This window comes from Chaetodon trifascialis, chromosome 12, assembly GCF_039877785.1.
Source record: "Chaetodon trifascialis isolate fChaTrf1 chromosome 12, fChaTrf1.hap1, whole genome shotgun sequence".
NCBI lineage: Eukaryota > Metazoa > Chordata > Actinopteri > Chaetodontiformes > Chaetodontidae > Chaetodon > Chaetodon trifascialis.
This window is the reverse complement of record NC_092067.1, coordinates 11341808-11357072: the sequence shown is the minus strand read 5'-3', so window position 1 is coordinate 11357072 and position 15265 is coordinate 11341808. Positions and strand designations below refer to the sequence as shown.

The window sequence follows — 15265 nt, the reverse complement described above, 5'->3', positions numbered from 1 at the left end:
TACTGTTATTATTATTGTTATTATAGTAACTGGACAGAATATGGGAATAATGGGAAAGTACAGTGATGACAGAGGAATAAGAAGCATGAAAACAATGGATGACAGACTGTGCAGAGGTATGACAGTGTTTAAGAGGGAGGGTGAAGAAGACACAGCAAGAGGCAGGGTGGGGGGGAGAGGACGCACCCTGCTGTTCATCAAGAGTCATGGATCCCAGCTGTTTGTTTACCACAGACGAGGGGGAATCTGGAACACAAATGAGACCGACTAAACATCGGACACAGAGGTCAAACCTGAGGGCTCACACAGTCAAGGGTTAAAAACTTCATGTTAAAAAAAAATAAAAATAAAAATCCAAGGCCAAGCAGGAGGAGCTGTAAAATCAGCCAAAGGAAAAAAAAGCTTCTTCTGATAACCGGGGAGGTCATTTCACCCGCTTCATGTGCAGCTTCAGCTTTTATATGCAGAATGAGTGTCGAGGATTAGTAAGTCTGAACGAACACAGGAACGTGACGAGCTCACACATGCTGACTACATGTTCTGCCAATAGGTGGTTAATTCCAGCAGTGTTAAAATAAGCATCATGCTCACTAAGACACCATGATGGAGATACACATCTTACAATTCAATTCTGTTTGCCTTTGAAACCTCAACGCAATCCAAGAATCTACGCGCTGAATTCAATCAACACATTTTTTAAATGATGATGATCAGAGGTAACAAAAGCTGCTGTTCATCAGTGCAGCCTGGTTTTAACATACACACCACAAGCAACGGCCTTTTGTGCAGTTTTTGTACATGAACTTGTCCAGTAAAGCCCCTTTCAGACACACACCTCGTGACACAGAAGCGACGACGACACATCAAGGTGGAATAAGCCACTTTGACATAAACGTCCCAACTACCATCCCACTGGAACAAACCCTTTAATGTTCACAAATATCATCACAAGGCATTAAATACACATCTTGAATGCATTAATGATCATTTTCAGTTTGCAAATAAAATACAATCAGCTTAACAAACCACAAAACACTGCAAAACAGAGATCCTTCGGATGTCAGATCAGCTTATAAAAGAATTTGTAGGCAAAAAAAACCCTTTATACAAGCAAAAGAATCATTGGAGCAGCATTCTCTCTCAAATACTCATTCCTAAAATCTGCAGCTCCAGCAAAAGCTCTGCACAGCATGTGAGCAAACAGGAATGAAATGAGTCCCAAATTAACATCTTGTCATCTGATGCTTGTGCACTGTTACACATCAGAACATTGGCAGCTGAATCTGTTCTCTAATTAATGGTGAAACTGAGAAAATGTCACTTTGAGAAGCGGCAGTGAGCATCCCTCCAGCTCACAATGGCCATTAATCAAGGCTGTGACTCCAAAATAAGGTTGAAAGACCATCACTGATGTACCCTCCTCCCTTCATATCATTGCTTTTCAACTTTTTGCATAGCGGACCCCAAAGCCGTCACTTCAACAGATCCAATAGATGAAGTTTCATGTCTGAAAAGGGCTTTAGTCGTGATTGTCAAGTTTAAGTGAGAACAAACCAAAGTGAATCATGTCCTACGCAGCTAACTCAACTCAGTATCAAACATGGCTGAACAACCACATGAGCCATGAGGACGCCAAAGCAGAGCTTCACACTGGCTGGTGCCACTCCAGCAGGAGAGTTTGCAGGTGAGAACTCAAGCAACAGGTGGAGTGATGGAGTGAGAGCATTAGTGAGCGAGGGGCTGAGCAAACAGTAGAGAGGCGACGCAGTGACAGCTCGAGGTTAATAAGTACAGGGTGCATTACTGGGGAAGGGAAAGGGGATCACTGTGGGATTAGTGGTCAGTTCTGGCAAGACTGGGTCTTTCTGGAGCCTAACTGTCCCTACAAACAGACACATATGCCTTTCCTATATAGAGGGGAGGGGTAAGATGGCAGGGGAGGGGGCCCAGGCGAACAGCCCATATGGAAGAGGCGCTGCGGGGAGGGGAGCTCGGAGGGGAGGGTAACCTGTACAGGGTTGCATCTCGGCAGCAGCGGCAGTAGTAGCAGCTCTTTGTGACTGTCTCTCAGGGGCTGCGGAGGAAGAAGAAGAGGAAGAAGAAGGGGCCGCTCGCTGACCCCGTCCTGGTGGGTCGGCCAGCCGAAGTAACCTCTGCAAACGCCTACACACTAAACTTATGGGCAGCCGATGAGGACCGTACTCTGACAAAGAGGCAGAGGAAGAGAGGGAGAGTGAATGCATTATTAGAAGACTGAGGGGAGGATGTGAGGAGAGGAGGATCAGCAGCAGAGAGTCAGGCAAATAAACGAGGAGAGGGACAACAGGATGCTGAGGGAGAAGAGAGTGAAGTGAGGCAGCTGCTTGAGTGGAGTGGCTCCAACAAACACACACACACACACACACACGCACTCACACATACACAGGGGAGCTGATCCGAGGACACCTACTCGCTGTGCTGAAGAGTGTGAACATGTGAATTTCTGTGGTGTGTGTGTGTGTGTGTGTGTGTGCGTGTGTTTTACTCTTACCTGAGAGCGTGGGTTCCGAGGTGGGCGTGGGCGTGGGGGTCCCGGCCGTGTCTGTCTGACTCCTCTGCTCCGAGTCTGGCGAGGAAGTGGGGGGGGAGGTGGAAGGGGCCGAACTCTCTGCTGATGAGGAGCTGGAAGGAGGAGGTGCTGTGACTGTGGATGATGACCTTGAGGAGGAGGAGGAGGAAGTGGATTTAGGGATGGCGGCAGCGACAGGCCCGGCGGGTACCTCTGGGGCGTCTGTCCCCAAGGGCCCCTCAGGGATGCTGGACTCCTCGCTGGAGCCTCCTGCAGGGGCAGCTGGAGGATTCGAGGACCCCTCTGGACGGACAGCTGTTCCTGGAATAAGAAGATAAATACATGATTATAATCTACCGATGACTTTTTGAACACATTCAAAGATTAAAACGAACTTTTGGATCAAATCTCACAAAAAGTAAATCAGACTTGTCTTCTGATTTTTTTTTCCTACATAGTATTTTAAACAATAAAACAAATGAAAATGGCTTGAAGAGACCCTTCGCCTAATATTTTGTTGCCCGACCTTTAGAGGTAATCACTGCAATCAAATGTTTTCTGCAGCTCTCAGTGAGATTTCTGCACCTGCTCCCGGGTGGTTTGGTCCACTCTTCCTGAGCAAACCGCTCCAGCTGTCTCAGATTTGATGGGCGCTTACTCCCGATTGCAAGTTTCAGCTCTTTCCACAGACGTTTGATGGGGTTCGGATCAGGCCACTTCAGAATAGTCGGATGTTTTGTTCTTGTCCATTTTTTGGTGCTTTTATCTGCTTGTTTTTGCTCTTTATCCTGTTGGAGATCTGCGAGCTTTCTGACACCGGGCAGTACATTTTGCTCCACAATGGGGTATAATACTTGCTTCTATTTGAACATCGAGCTGCTTGGAGATGGTTTTGTAGCCTTTATTTTTACCGCAGCTTGTCTATTATATTCATTCTTATCTGCTCAAAGCGCTCTCCTTTCTTTCTCTCGTCCATGGTCACTGTGGTAAAAGCAGTGATACACAACAGCACAATGAGTACTTTGCTCCATTCAAACTGGTTGAATGAGTGATTATGAGACTGCAGGTACCTGTGACTCACCACAGGTGAGTTCAAGGTGAATCACCTGTTTGAAATCCAGTTATTTCTTGCAGCGTCTAAGAAGGTGCCAATGATACTCTGCAGGCCATTTTTGGATTTCTGTGTGGAGTAAGCTTTTGTTTTTCCTAAGGAATTCTGGACATATTGCATTGACTAGAAAGGGATGTACGGACAGACGACCTGAAGACATAATGGCAGCAGTCGAGTCTGTCGCCAGCGTGGAGGCATAACAAGGGGAAAATATAATCAGCATCATAACAAACAAAGCATACAACATGCACAGTCGGTTCCTCTATTCCTGGTGTCTCCAGTCTGCATGTCCAAGAGTTCTCAGGCGAGACACTGAACCCCAAATTGCTCCCTATGGCCCCGCCATCAGTGTGTGAGCGAGTGTGTGCGAATGGATGAATGTTAGCATGTGTTGTAAAGTGCCTTGAGTGGTCAGTAGACTAGAAAAGCCCTATGGAAATGCAGCCCATTTATACGCACACACACACACACACACACACACACACACACACACACACACACACACACACACACACACACACACACACACACACACACACACACACACACACACACACACACACACACCAGTAAGTTAAGGCCTTCTGCATCCTCACACTTGGATAATGATCTTAAAAACAACATATTCCATACACAAGCCCATTACTCACACCTATAATGCAAAGCAAAGCATGTTCAGCCTCCTGAGTGTTGAAACAGTTTTTCAGTTCCAGTTCACGACTCACCTCGGGGTCGCGTCTGAGGCCGAGTTCCTCTGCTGGTCTGAGCTTCGCTGGCCTCCTCAAACCACCGAGACAACATGTCTGACATCCTCTGCATCAGAGACACGTTCGGGCTCTGCTCACCTGCAAGAGCGGAGAGGAAAACGTTTATATCTGCTTTTTACTGGATGTGTTAACAGGAACGTGACAAAGGCAAATACAGCAGGAGAATGCTGTAATATCTGCGATGACTCATGACATTACAAAACATCCTGTTCATAGGCCTCTTCATAAAAGGGACAGTTCATTTGACCAAATACTGATTCAGCAGCCGACACTTATGTTTTGCAGTTTGGACCATTTCACCCCGTGATGACTAAGAGGAAAAAAGGTGGGATAAAGACGTGTATGAAGCGCAGTGATTGTGACACTGACTTTGACGGCAGCAACACGTTTCAAACCAGTTGGGACAGGAGCAGCATAGCACACATACCCGTACACCCGACATGTCAGCTTACCATCTCTCTCCCTCTCACTCTCAGGACGAGCTCGAGGTCCGGTGTCAGACCAGTCACCTCGTAGACGGAGACGCTTCACTGGAGGCTGCCTCAGCTGTGGAGAGAGAGAGAGAGAGAGAGAGAGAGAGAGAGAGAGAGAGAGAGAGAGAGAGAGAGAGAGAGAGAGAGAGAGAGGGAAAGATTAGCAGTTTGTCAGTCAAAGCATGGTCAAAAATAGCTCCGCTGCCAAAGCAAAACACTGCTCGTCTCTGTCAGTGTCCTCTTTAAACTGCACCCCCCCACCCCCCACCCCCTTCTGGCTGCACGACTGAGGTTGCCTTCACTTTCCAGTCCCCTGGCTCTCTCTGCAGGGCAACAGGCTGAGAGCCAGAAATAGAAAAAGGGGGTCTTAGTGCAGAGACTATCTCCTGCTTTACTCAGGACATGTCATCAGGTCTGGATATGGGCTGGAGGTGGTGAAAAGGAGCAGAGGCTGAAAGCGATAGTAGAATAACTGAGATAGAAAAAGACCTTGAGCAAATGAGGTTACAGGTGGAGGCAAAGCAGAAAGGGGTAATGAGCCTTTGCTTGGCTGTCCACCCCAACTCAGCCTGAACTATTTTGGATGATAGAGGTGCCTGCGTCGGTCGCTGTATTTGGAAAGGAATGCGTGTGGTGGTTGTATCTCGACACAGCTGAACTCACCGCAAGGCTTTGAAACACTGGCACCGTGATCCAGCACATTCAGACACACGTGAAGACCAGCGCCGGCAGTAAACACTTCAGGTCCAGTTTTCCTGCTGAGCTGATATGATGACCTAAATACTTTTAAGAAAGAGTTCATTTTCTCTGCATGTTCTTCTCCTCTCCTCCGTTCTTCAGGGTCATTTGCTCCGCTCACCGCACTGCATCAGCCAGTGCAGATTTAGCAGTGATGTCTGCAGAGCTCTAAGAGAAGCAGACAGCCACGACACGGTCCCCTGTTCTGTTTGTTTCCAATAAAAAATTCCTCTCACGCAAAAGAAAATCATCACTGTCCGCATGGACGGCTGTGCCTGACTACACAAACTTGTTTGTTTTTTTTTCTATGGTACACAAGTCGTTAACGATCGGTGGAACATCAGGTTTGAGTATGGGGGCTACACCTGCTCAAAGAGGCTGCTGCAGCACCGAGTTTCTCTGCATCAGATTATAAGCACATATTTCAGTTAGAGCTGAGACTACTAGATTTATTGCTTAGTCAATCCAAAAAATTGTGATACAGCGGCATTTTCTACAGTAATTGTTTCCGTTGAAAAAAGCTGTTTCCAGCCTCTAAAAAGTGAGGATTTGCTGCTTCCCCATATTAAATTGAATATCTATATGAAATGTGAGCACGCCAACATAAGATAGTGAATATAAACATGTTAACATTGTCATTGGGAGCTTGATATTAGCACAGCTGATGTTAGCGTTCAACTCGAACACAGCTGTGTGTGAGAACAGCCTCACAGAGCTGCTAGCACAGCATTTCCTAATTAGCACTGGACACAAAGTAGAGCTGAGGCTGATGAGGGTGTGGTTAGCATTGCAGATATTTGATTTAAAATCAAAGCATTGGTTTGGTTTCGTCATGAGAGGGACATGGGTGTTAGTACCAAGTTCATTCAATAGCTGTGGAGATATTTCACTCAAGAGCACAAACGTCAACCTCACGAGAGGATCGACGAGCTAGCAGACAAGCAGAGGGGTCCTCACAGTTTTGACGGCTGAGTACAAATGTAGGGAGCCAGCAGGGCCCCACAGGAAATACCATAAAACCCATTTGTGATTGGTCTCATAATGGTGTTTAACATTATGTTTCTGGAGCACCAAACTCAGCAGTGACCAAGTATTAAATGTATTGCATTAAATGCAGGCTATTTAAAGTGATGAAATGGGCAATGGATGATTCAAATAAAATTCATGTATTTCAGAGTTCGTTCAGGTGCCACACAAAATGTTTCTGAGGGCTATGGTTGGCACACAGGCCAAACGGACTGAGATTACCATCCATAGAGCCATGCCACAGCTGGAAGCACACGGTTCCTGCTCACCTCCTCCCTCCTCTCCTCAGACGGGCCCTTCAGCTCTCGGGCCTGGTCATCTTTGGGATCGAACAGGTAGATGTAATCGGAGGAGTAGCTGACCAGCACCTCCTGACCGTCCTCGCTGTAGCAGAGCGAAGTTACGCGACACGACTTGTTGGACAGGTGAGCGGGAACGAACCTGACGCACATGCCCGTCGTCCCCCGGCCCATGTAGTTACCTGAGGGTGAGAGACAGAGACAGTGACGGGTGATGGCTGCAGCATCGGCTCTGCTGATGGGATTCTCACATGTAGCTGACCTGACTACTTGGATGATATGCTGCAAAGATACTCACTACTGCTCGCTGCAGCAAAGACAAAGTTTTGGACCCAAATTGGAGAATTGTTTGCCTCTGCACTCTTTTTTATGTTTGTTTTTACTCTAGTAAAAGAGCATTTTGTGTGCTCCATAAACAAAGCTTATTATTTATTCTAGCTGTCAGGAGCATTTCAGAAGAAGAGCATGAAATCTTATTCATGTAAACATCTAAACAACAGCCATCTCCCACAGGGGACCACACACAGCACAGAGAGAAGCCCCTCAGGCCTCTTCATCACCTCCATCTGTCACCTTGATTTATTCATAAAGCTGAAGCTGAAGCTGAATTACAAGAATGCTCCCCCAAACAAAAATAAAGGTACATTTTAAAACAAATCTCCATTTATTGCTTTGTAATGCTCATTTTCTGCCTCTGGAGAACATCTGCAGTGACCTAAAGTGGATTCTTCTCGATATCCGACGCTATGAATTCAAACCTGAAAGCCTGAGAGTCGACGTGAATCTGCTCCACCGTCATAAGCAGACAGAAGAAGCTGAGTGAATGATATGAACATGAAGGACAGCTTACCCGTCGCTCTGGTGCCCAGCATGCGTCTGTCGTAGATGCGCACTGAGCTGTCAGAGCAGCCCACGGCCAGGTAGTACGGCACCAGAGGAGAGATGGATATAGAGGTCGCTGCCCGTCGACAGTTTATCAAAATGTCCTGAAAGCAAAGAAAAGACAATTAGCTCAGGTTTAAAAAGTCCAACCCACAAGCTCTACACTGAAGTCAGCAGTCAGAGGCAGAACTTTAAGACACGATTTTTACAGTCATTTAGATTTGAGGACAATCGTGCTCCAACAGTGTTTTTAACTGTCCAGCTGTGGACGTCCACTCCAAACACCGACAGGTCATTAACCAAGAGGAGGCAGTAACACAGTCTGGTAAAACTACTCTGACAGTTATAAGGTCACAGGTACTGATCTCGAGCATGAAATACGAGAGGATGCAACACAATCTAGAGGGAACAGTGTCTCTCCGTCACGCACACGCGGAGATGCAGCCAAGAAAAGTGTTTTCTGAACCGGGCCAGAGACAGAAAGCTGTTTGTGAAGACATGAACTCACAGTGGAAATGTGGAAGACGACTGCTCGAAACATCATCAGGACCAAATTAATACAATTACAAAAGTTGATAGAAAAGATAAATCTACAAAATGCCAAAAAATATAGAAATAAAATAAGGGAGGCAGCAGGAATGTCATTGACTGAAAAAGAAATTTACTACGCTAAATATTCCAGGCCGTTGGATTTTAACTTTTAAAACAGATCCTCACTAATCGACGAGCAAACAGATATTATTGATGCTGAGGTCTCCGTCCTCAGTGCCAACACAGGACGAACAGCAGGGAACACATGACAGCTGTCACCGTACATCTTTGCAGTCTTCTTTAGTGCAGCTGGTCTTCATGCGAAGGTCAAACCACCGCACCGTGCCGTCCTCGCCGCATGACAGAAACGTGTAGGGGTCATTTGGTACCGTCATAATCTGACAAAACAAGAGGGGGGTTGAGGTCAGGAGGGCGTGAGGCGGAGATGTGCACGCTCTGGGAAACACTCCTCAGTACCTCATACGCTGTTCCATAATGGCAGGTGAACTGACACTGTCTGTTGTACTCGGGACTCTTCTCGGTGTGGGTGTAGTAGATGATGCCGTCTCCGGAGCAGGAGACGATCTCCTGGCCGTTGGTGTGGGGCATGAACTTTGCGCTGAAGATGTTTGCGCGATGACCTGAACGAATGGACTTCTTGACCTGAGAGAGGAAACACACACGATGGCTGAATGAGAGACGGCGACACAGGTCCTAACTCCAACCCAGCAGAGGAAAGTAACTGAGTACATTTACTCAAGTACAATTAAGCACGATGTTGAGATACTTCTACTTGACTTGAGTAGAGACTGAGATTCATGTAATATACAAAATATGACCAACAAAACTAAAGCTATAATGGATAATTATAGCTTAGATAAAACTTTATTGATCCCTGGGGGAAATTCACAAGTACTTAAAATCAGCTCCAACTTTAAATTTCGCAGGCAGTACTTTTACTGTATTTTTACACTGTGCTATTGCTACTTTTACTCAAGTAAAAATGTGAGTGCTTCTTCCAGCACTGCTCCGACCTGAACCACTCTGCAGCTAAACATCTGCAGTCATTTCGAAAGAGGAAATTTAGTTGGGTGCTCGGCAACGTGTTCGTTTCCCCAAAAAGTTCAAGAATCACGTGATCTTTTGCTCATGCTGGTGAATCTAATGTTCATCTCACGGACTTAATTGCTGCCTCCATCAGAGCATCAGCAAAATGATCAAAGCATGAGATCATTCATTTTTGAGATTCATTTAAAACCTCCTAGAACAGGAACAGCAGCTGTTTGCACTTGTTGCCGGCACGGCCTACCTTTTTGTTGTACGGGTTGCTGATAACCAAAAACGTATCGTCTGAGCCCGACAGGATATATTCACCCGTGTCGTTCCAGGATATCGTGTTGACCTGCGGACGGACAAGAAGTTGAATGATGTGAAGACACGGATGTATACATTGCAGTTTATTCTAGTGCTGAAAGGACGAGCTGATTAATCGAGTAGATGACTGACAGGAAAATGATTGACAAGCATTTTGAAAACTGATTCATGGAGCCATCAGTGACATCACGCTGTCTGCACGGGCCGGCACGCTCGCACGTGCGCACGTGCATTAACAACATCCTGCAAACTGAACTCAGCGCATTTCAAACAGGTTTAACATCGACTTCTGAGGAGCAGCACATCATCTGAAGAAGGCTTAAATTTGATTGTGTGGTGAGGGTGATCTGTCTGCCGCCTGGCACGTGCTGAGCGCAGATCTGATCACATCCCGTAAAAGCTTCATCTCGGTCATACTGAAACCTTAGACTTATATTTTTACTCCTTGTCTGCTGGGAACACACTGTAAATCCTTTGCTCTTTGACCACCAACGGCGTCCTTGTTTTGGCTCCGTTTGCAGCGTCTGGTGGGGCTCTGTCTCACACTTCAGCCCCCAAACCGCCATTTCTCCCATCCAGCAGCTGACATGGTTGAGGCGTGCTCAGCCACAGAAAAATAAAAATACTCATCCCATCATCCTGCTGCAGAACACATTGGCTTTATTGTGCGGTGGTGTAATCTCTACGATCTATGACTTCCTGGTGAACGATGCCACATCATCTCTCCTCTAAACTGGAAGCTTTTTTAGGACAAACACATCTCTGTCTTAGAAAATAGTGATTAACCTGCTGATTATATCTGTAATATATCTATAAATAATGAGAGCTTAAAGGGACATCAAACAAAGGGTAATATATTCATAACATGCAGTAAAACATGTTCCTTAAATCCTTTTTACTGCAGCACTTCTGGTTCAGACAAGTCGGGTGTTAGCTGGGTGAAGCTCTGCTGGAACGTGCGTGCTGTGGTTGTTTTGATGTTCTGGACGGACTGACGGCCGGCCTGATAGTGTGACAGGACGTGTGACCGTTATGTCAGCTTCAGGTTTCTCAGAGGCATTAACCACCTGGCCTGAAGTCAAAGAGCGACTCTGCGTCAAACACTCAGGCTCCATAAGCTCACAGAGGCAACCTGGTACAGTACAATGGGTTTGGGGTTTTTTTGCAAGCCAACACACATTCTTATTTCTCTTAGACATAAACTGATGCACTTACACAGCCATCATGTACATTCAGTGTCCCTTCAAGTTTAAGCCTCTGGACAAATTCTCTTCTACCTGTGAAAAGAGAGAAAACAGTTGTCAAAGAGAGCAAAGTTTCCTGCTTTTATGACTCATCCTCCTGAGTAAAACTTATTCTATTGTTCCTGAGTCCATGTATTAATCTCCTTTATACAATCATGTGTTCACAAAGTGGTGAACCTCTCTTCATCGTTGCTCGTGAACAACTGAGTCTTTCCAGGATGCCCCTTTCATACCCAATCATGATACTATCACCTGTTACCAATGAACCTGTTTACCTGTGGAATGTTCCAAACAGGTGTTTTTGGAGCATTCCACTTCTTTCCCAGTCTTTAGCTGATGGGGTCAAACATTAAATACATTGTCTTTGTGCTGTTTCCAACGTTTTTGGATCGGGCTTGTATCAACCTCTCCTCTCTTTGCACTACGTGTAGCAGGACATCCGTGGACTGGTATGAAATGTCACATTGAACATTTGCATTCAGTGTTTCCGTAGGACGTGTTGTATTATTAATGCAGAGAAAGCCTCCTTCGCAGCTGCTTTTGCCAACAGATGAAAAAGAGAAGTTTTCATGCTGCTCTAAGATGACAGCGTAAATGCAGGACAGTTGGTGTGATCAGCACCTCAGCGCTGTGCGTAACACAGCAGTAAGCGGTCGCTAACAAGCCGATCTTCACTCATAAAAAAAAGAAAATCTGATACGAGCTCACCTTTCTGCTGCATCATGAAATGAGGGACAAATATTTGTTCCTAAAGCTTCTGGAAGAACAAAACAGTAGAAAAGTATCAACGGGGGATTTGTGAGTTGACAACACGAACCAAACTTTGAAGGAAAACCAGTTTGTTGATCTCTGCGTCGCTTACTCCTTCATCATCAGAGGACGATATGATGATGGGATGGAGTTTTTTCCTGTGAAGAGTTGTTACTGACCCCAATAATCAAGAACTGTGGGAGACACCTGCTCACACCTGAGACCTGCTGAATTTAAGGGATCTGACTGAAACACTGATACTGATGAACTCGCTTCAAGCCGAGCCTGAAACTCTGCAGTGATTTTCCAGTGAGACTGAGGGAGGGAGGCGAGCAAAAAGGACAACTTATTAGCTGCTTTGCAATGAAACACTGTTCAGCACTTTCAAGTTAAGAGCTGCATCCCAAAGCTGTGCCACGCACGAACTCCAAATAGGCGCTGCGGTGTGTTCACGCTGCAAAAGTGACAAAAAAAACACCAGTGTACTCAAAACAGTCAGCATATAGATTGAAAAACACTTCATCTTCAAGTGCGCTGTTGACATTATTCTCCCACAATGCAATGCATAATGAGAAAGGGAGGAGCTGCCCTGAGCTGTTAAAATGAAACAACACCAGGAACAACCTCACACAACAAAGTCCGACAAAAACAGCAAACTGTTCCAATAAGCGCAGTGTAGAGTGAACAGAGCAGCGGCGTCTTCTGCTTTGAAGAACAATCAGACGTGTCAGACAGTGGTCGGGACAGTCAGGTGAATCAACTCATTCGACTATTTTCATTCTCAGTTCATCTGTTCATCAATCAGCCGATTGATCGTTTTGTATTAAACGTCAAGAATTGTGAAAAATACAGTCCAAAACCTTCATCATGAACCATAAATGACAAAGAAATGTAGCAAATCCTGACTTTTAAGAAGCTGATGTTTGACATATTTGCTTAAAAAACGACTGATGTGACTAATCCATTATCAAAACAGCTGCTTTCTTTCATTTGATTGATCCATTGACTGACTCGCTGACTGAAACCTTGTGCCGGGGAAGCCCTGAAATACAGAAAATCTTTCTCTAACCTCCCCGGAAGTGTGTCTGTTGGAATGCAGACCACTACTTGTTGCCCCCACCCCCCTTCTGAAGCTAAATATACCCTGACCCACACATCACCAAATGCATCCTCAACCCATACACAATAACAGCTCTCATCATATCTCAGTCCAGCTAAATCCAGCACTGCCTAACCCTCGGTGGCACCTGCCCCTCCTCCACAGGCTCATGAATCTTCATTGAACCGCTGTCAGGTGCTGCTGGCCGTCTGACGGCCACACTGCAGACCTCTCTGTGCAGCAGAGCGCCGGCGCTGCTGTCCTCTGTTTACGCCACGGTCACTGCTGTTTAACCACCGCGCAGACAGACAGAAAAATGACTCAGGACTATCAGAAGGAGCGCCACAGCTCTGGTGAAGCTCAACGTACCTGCACGAATGGAAACACAGACTGTAGAACCTTTGCACAGACGTAGACTGATCCTACGGACGAATGCTCTCATTTCCTGACACATTATTATTATTTTCTAACTTCATCCTACTGCTCTTGCCTCTGTTTTCATTGTCATACTAGAGCTGCAAAGATTCATCAATTAGTTGTCAACTAATAAATTAATCGCCAACTCTTTTGATGATCAATTAGTAAGTTTGTGTTTAAGATAAAAATCTGATCCCAGCATTTTTAATGTGGTTGTTGTCTGGGTTCTTCCCTCCTCTACGACACTAAACTGACTCAACTAATCAATTAATTTAGGAAATAATGGACAGATTAATCCACAATGAAGACAATCATTACTATCCGATCTAAATGTTTCTTTACGGGATGTTTTTTCCATCAAGGTTATGAAGATCATTCTCAGTTTAGACACCCGAGTTGGACTCAAAGCACACGGCACATGCTACGTTTCCACCATCACACACACCGTGGGCTGTAAATCTTTCAGGGAACCTCGTATAACGACACATGCCGTCATTGTGCACAGTGCTGAGGCTCATCACGTTGCTGTGTCGTGACACGTTTCAAAGTTTTTTCTATAGCATTTTAACAGATGAAAAAGCTGTTGCGTAAGTCCTATGAGGCAGACGAATACGTCTACTTTACAGAGCCGTTACCTGTGCCACAACTCTTATCAGTCTAAGGTTGTTTACATGACACAGGCGTGTGCTGTATGTTGCTGTGAGGGCATTTAGGAGAATTTTACTTTGGACACGGTTTAATATTCACTGTCTACAAAACCTGTAAAACTGAGAGGCACTCAGGAAGTCACTGGGCCTTCAGACAGTCATGACATGACTGACCTAGGACTGCAACTAACCATTATTTTCATCGTCCATTAATCTTTCAATCATTTTCTTGGTTAATCGAAGAGTTGACTGGTCTATAAAATGTCAGAAAATGATGAAAATCATCAATCAGTGTTTCCCAGAGCCCAAGATGATGTAGTCAAATGTCAAAATATTCACATTTAAGAAGCTCGAATCAAAAGACTTTTTCACTTTTTTTGCATTCAAAAACTCAAATCAGTCATCAGTTATCAAAATAGTTGACAACTCATTGATCAATCGTGGCAGATCTAGATTGATCCCTGCTTTTAGCTCCATTAGTTTGGTCATTTTAGGGCTTCGGTCAGTGTCTGTGGTGATGTCGCTCTGCTGAACATCTCTGAGCCTATCAGTGCAGAAGCTCCCGTGCAAAATCGTGAACTCTGTGCATGAGGGGATGACTGTGGTTTTGTTCTAGTTATTACCGCACAGAGAGCGGCACTGTTAAGAGGAATACATAACATTTAATCCCATTCCTCTGGTGCTTCAGCTCCGGGCTCTCACCACGATGAGAGAGGATGCAACTGCTACATGTACACAGGACGATTCAGCACAGCAAACTAGCATTTCTCTCTGTTAGAAAGCGGACAGCCTCACGTTCATGGCTTGGCCGCAGTCGTGGGGGTCTAGAGGTTAGCTGTCAATTCATCTGATTCAGCACCACAGACACAGCCTGCCGTGGATCTACCTCCAGAGACAACGTTCAAACAGTGCATGTTTCCTTCAGATGTCACCTACGTTCTCGTTAGCATTCAAGAGGTTTGTTTGGTTCTTACCTAAATAGTTGGTCCTGATGGTGTTAGGCTCGTTGTATCCAATTAAGCGTTTATTTACATCCCAAACCAGGTTGCCAGAGCAGGACATCGTCACAATATGTGGTTTTTAATTAACAATAACATTGAAACTAAGCTAACCCTCTCTTGTTGATGTCGCCTTTTATTTATCGTCGCTTCGGCTTTGCCATCGAGATCAGTGCCCGTGTGTCGGGACAGCGCTACCGTTAGCTAGCTGCGACACTCAGCGTTTGCATTGCTGGAAGTGAAGGACTCTCTCCTGTCCTGTCTCCGCTGTCCTCCTGAGTTTACATGGACTGTATCTCCTGCTCGCTGCGCTGCTATCTGTCCTGCTAGCCTAGCCTGGTTTATTTCTTCTAGCGGACAG

At 45.6% G+C, this 15265-nt stretch overlaps 1 protein-coding gene across 3 annotated transcripts in view; it reads right to left on the bottom strand.

Moving 5' to 3' along the window:
• dcaf6 (ddb1 and cul4 associated factor 6) overlaps nt 1-15265 on the bottom strand; it is a 22707-nt gene extending 7442 nt beyond the window's left edge. The window contains exons 1-12 of one of the 3 annotated variants that reach the window (XM_070975321.1): nt 14881-15265; nt 10965-11026; nt 9685-9777; nt 8853-9038; nt 8660-8773; nt 7813-7948; nt 6933-7144; nt 4879-4972; nt 4385-4504; nt 2531-2869; nt 2009-2203; nt 187-246 (exon numbers count right to left, since the gene is read on the bottom strand). In XM_070975321.1, coding sequence (XP_070831422.1) covers nt 187-246; nt 2009-2203; nt 2531-2869; nt 4385-4504; nt 4879-4972; nt 6933-7144; nt 7813-7948; nt 8660-8773; nt 8853-9038; nt 9685-9777; nt 10965-11026; nt 14881-14968 — 1699 coding nt within the window. In that variant the 5' untranslated portion in view covers nt 14969-15265. The remainder of the gene's footprint in view (nt 1-186; nt 247-2008; nt 2204-2530; nt 2870-4384; nt 4505-4878; nt 4973-6932; nt 7145-7812; nt 7949-8659; nt 8774-8852; nt 9039-9684; nt 9778-10964; nt 11027-14880) is intronic. The other 2 variants (XM_070975322.1, XM_070975323.1) reach the window with 2 other exon arrangements.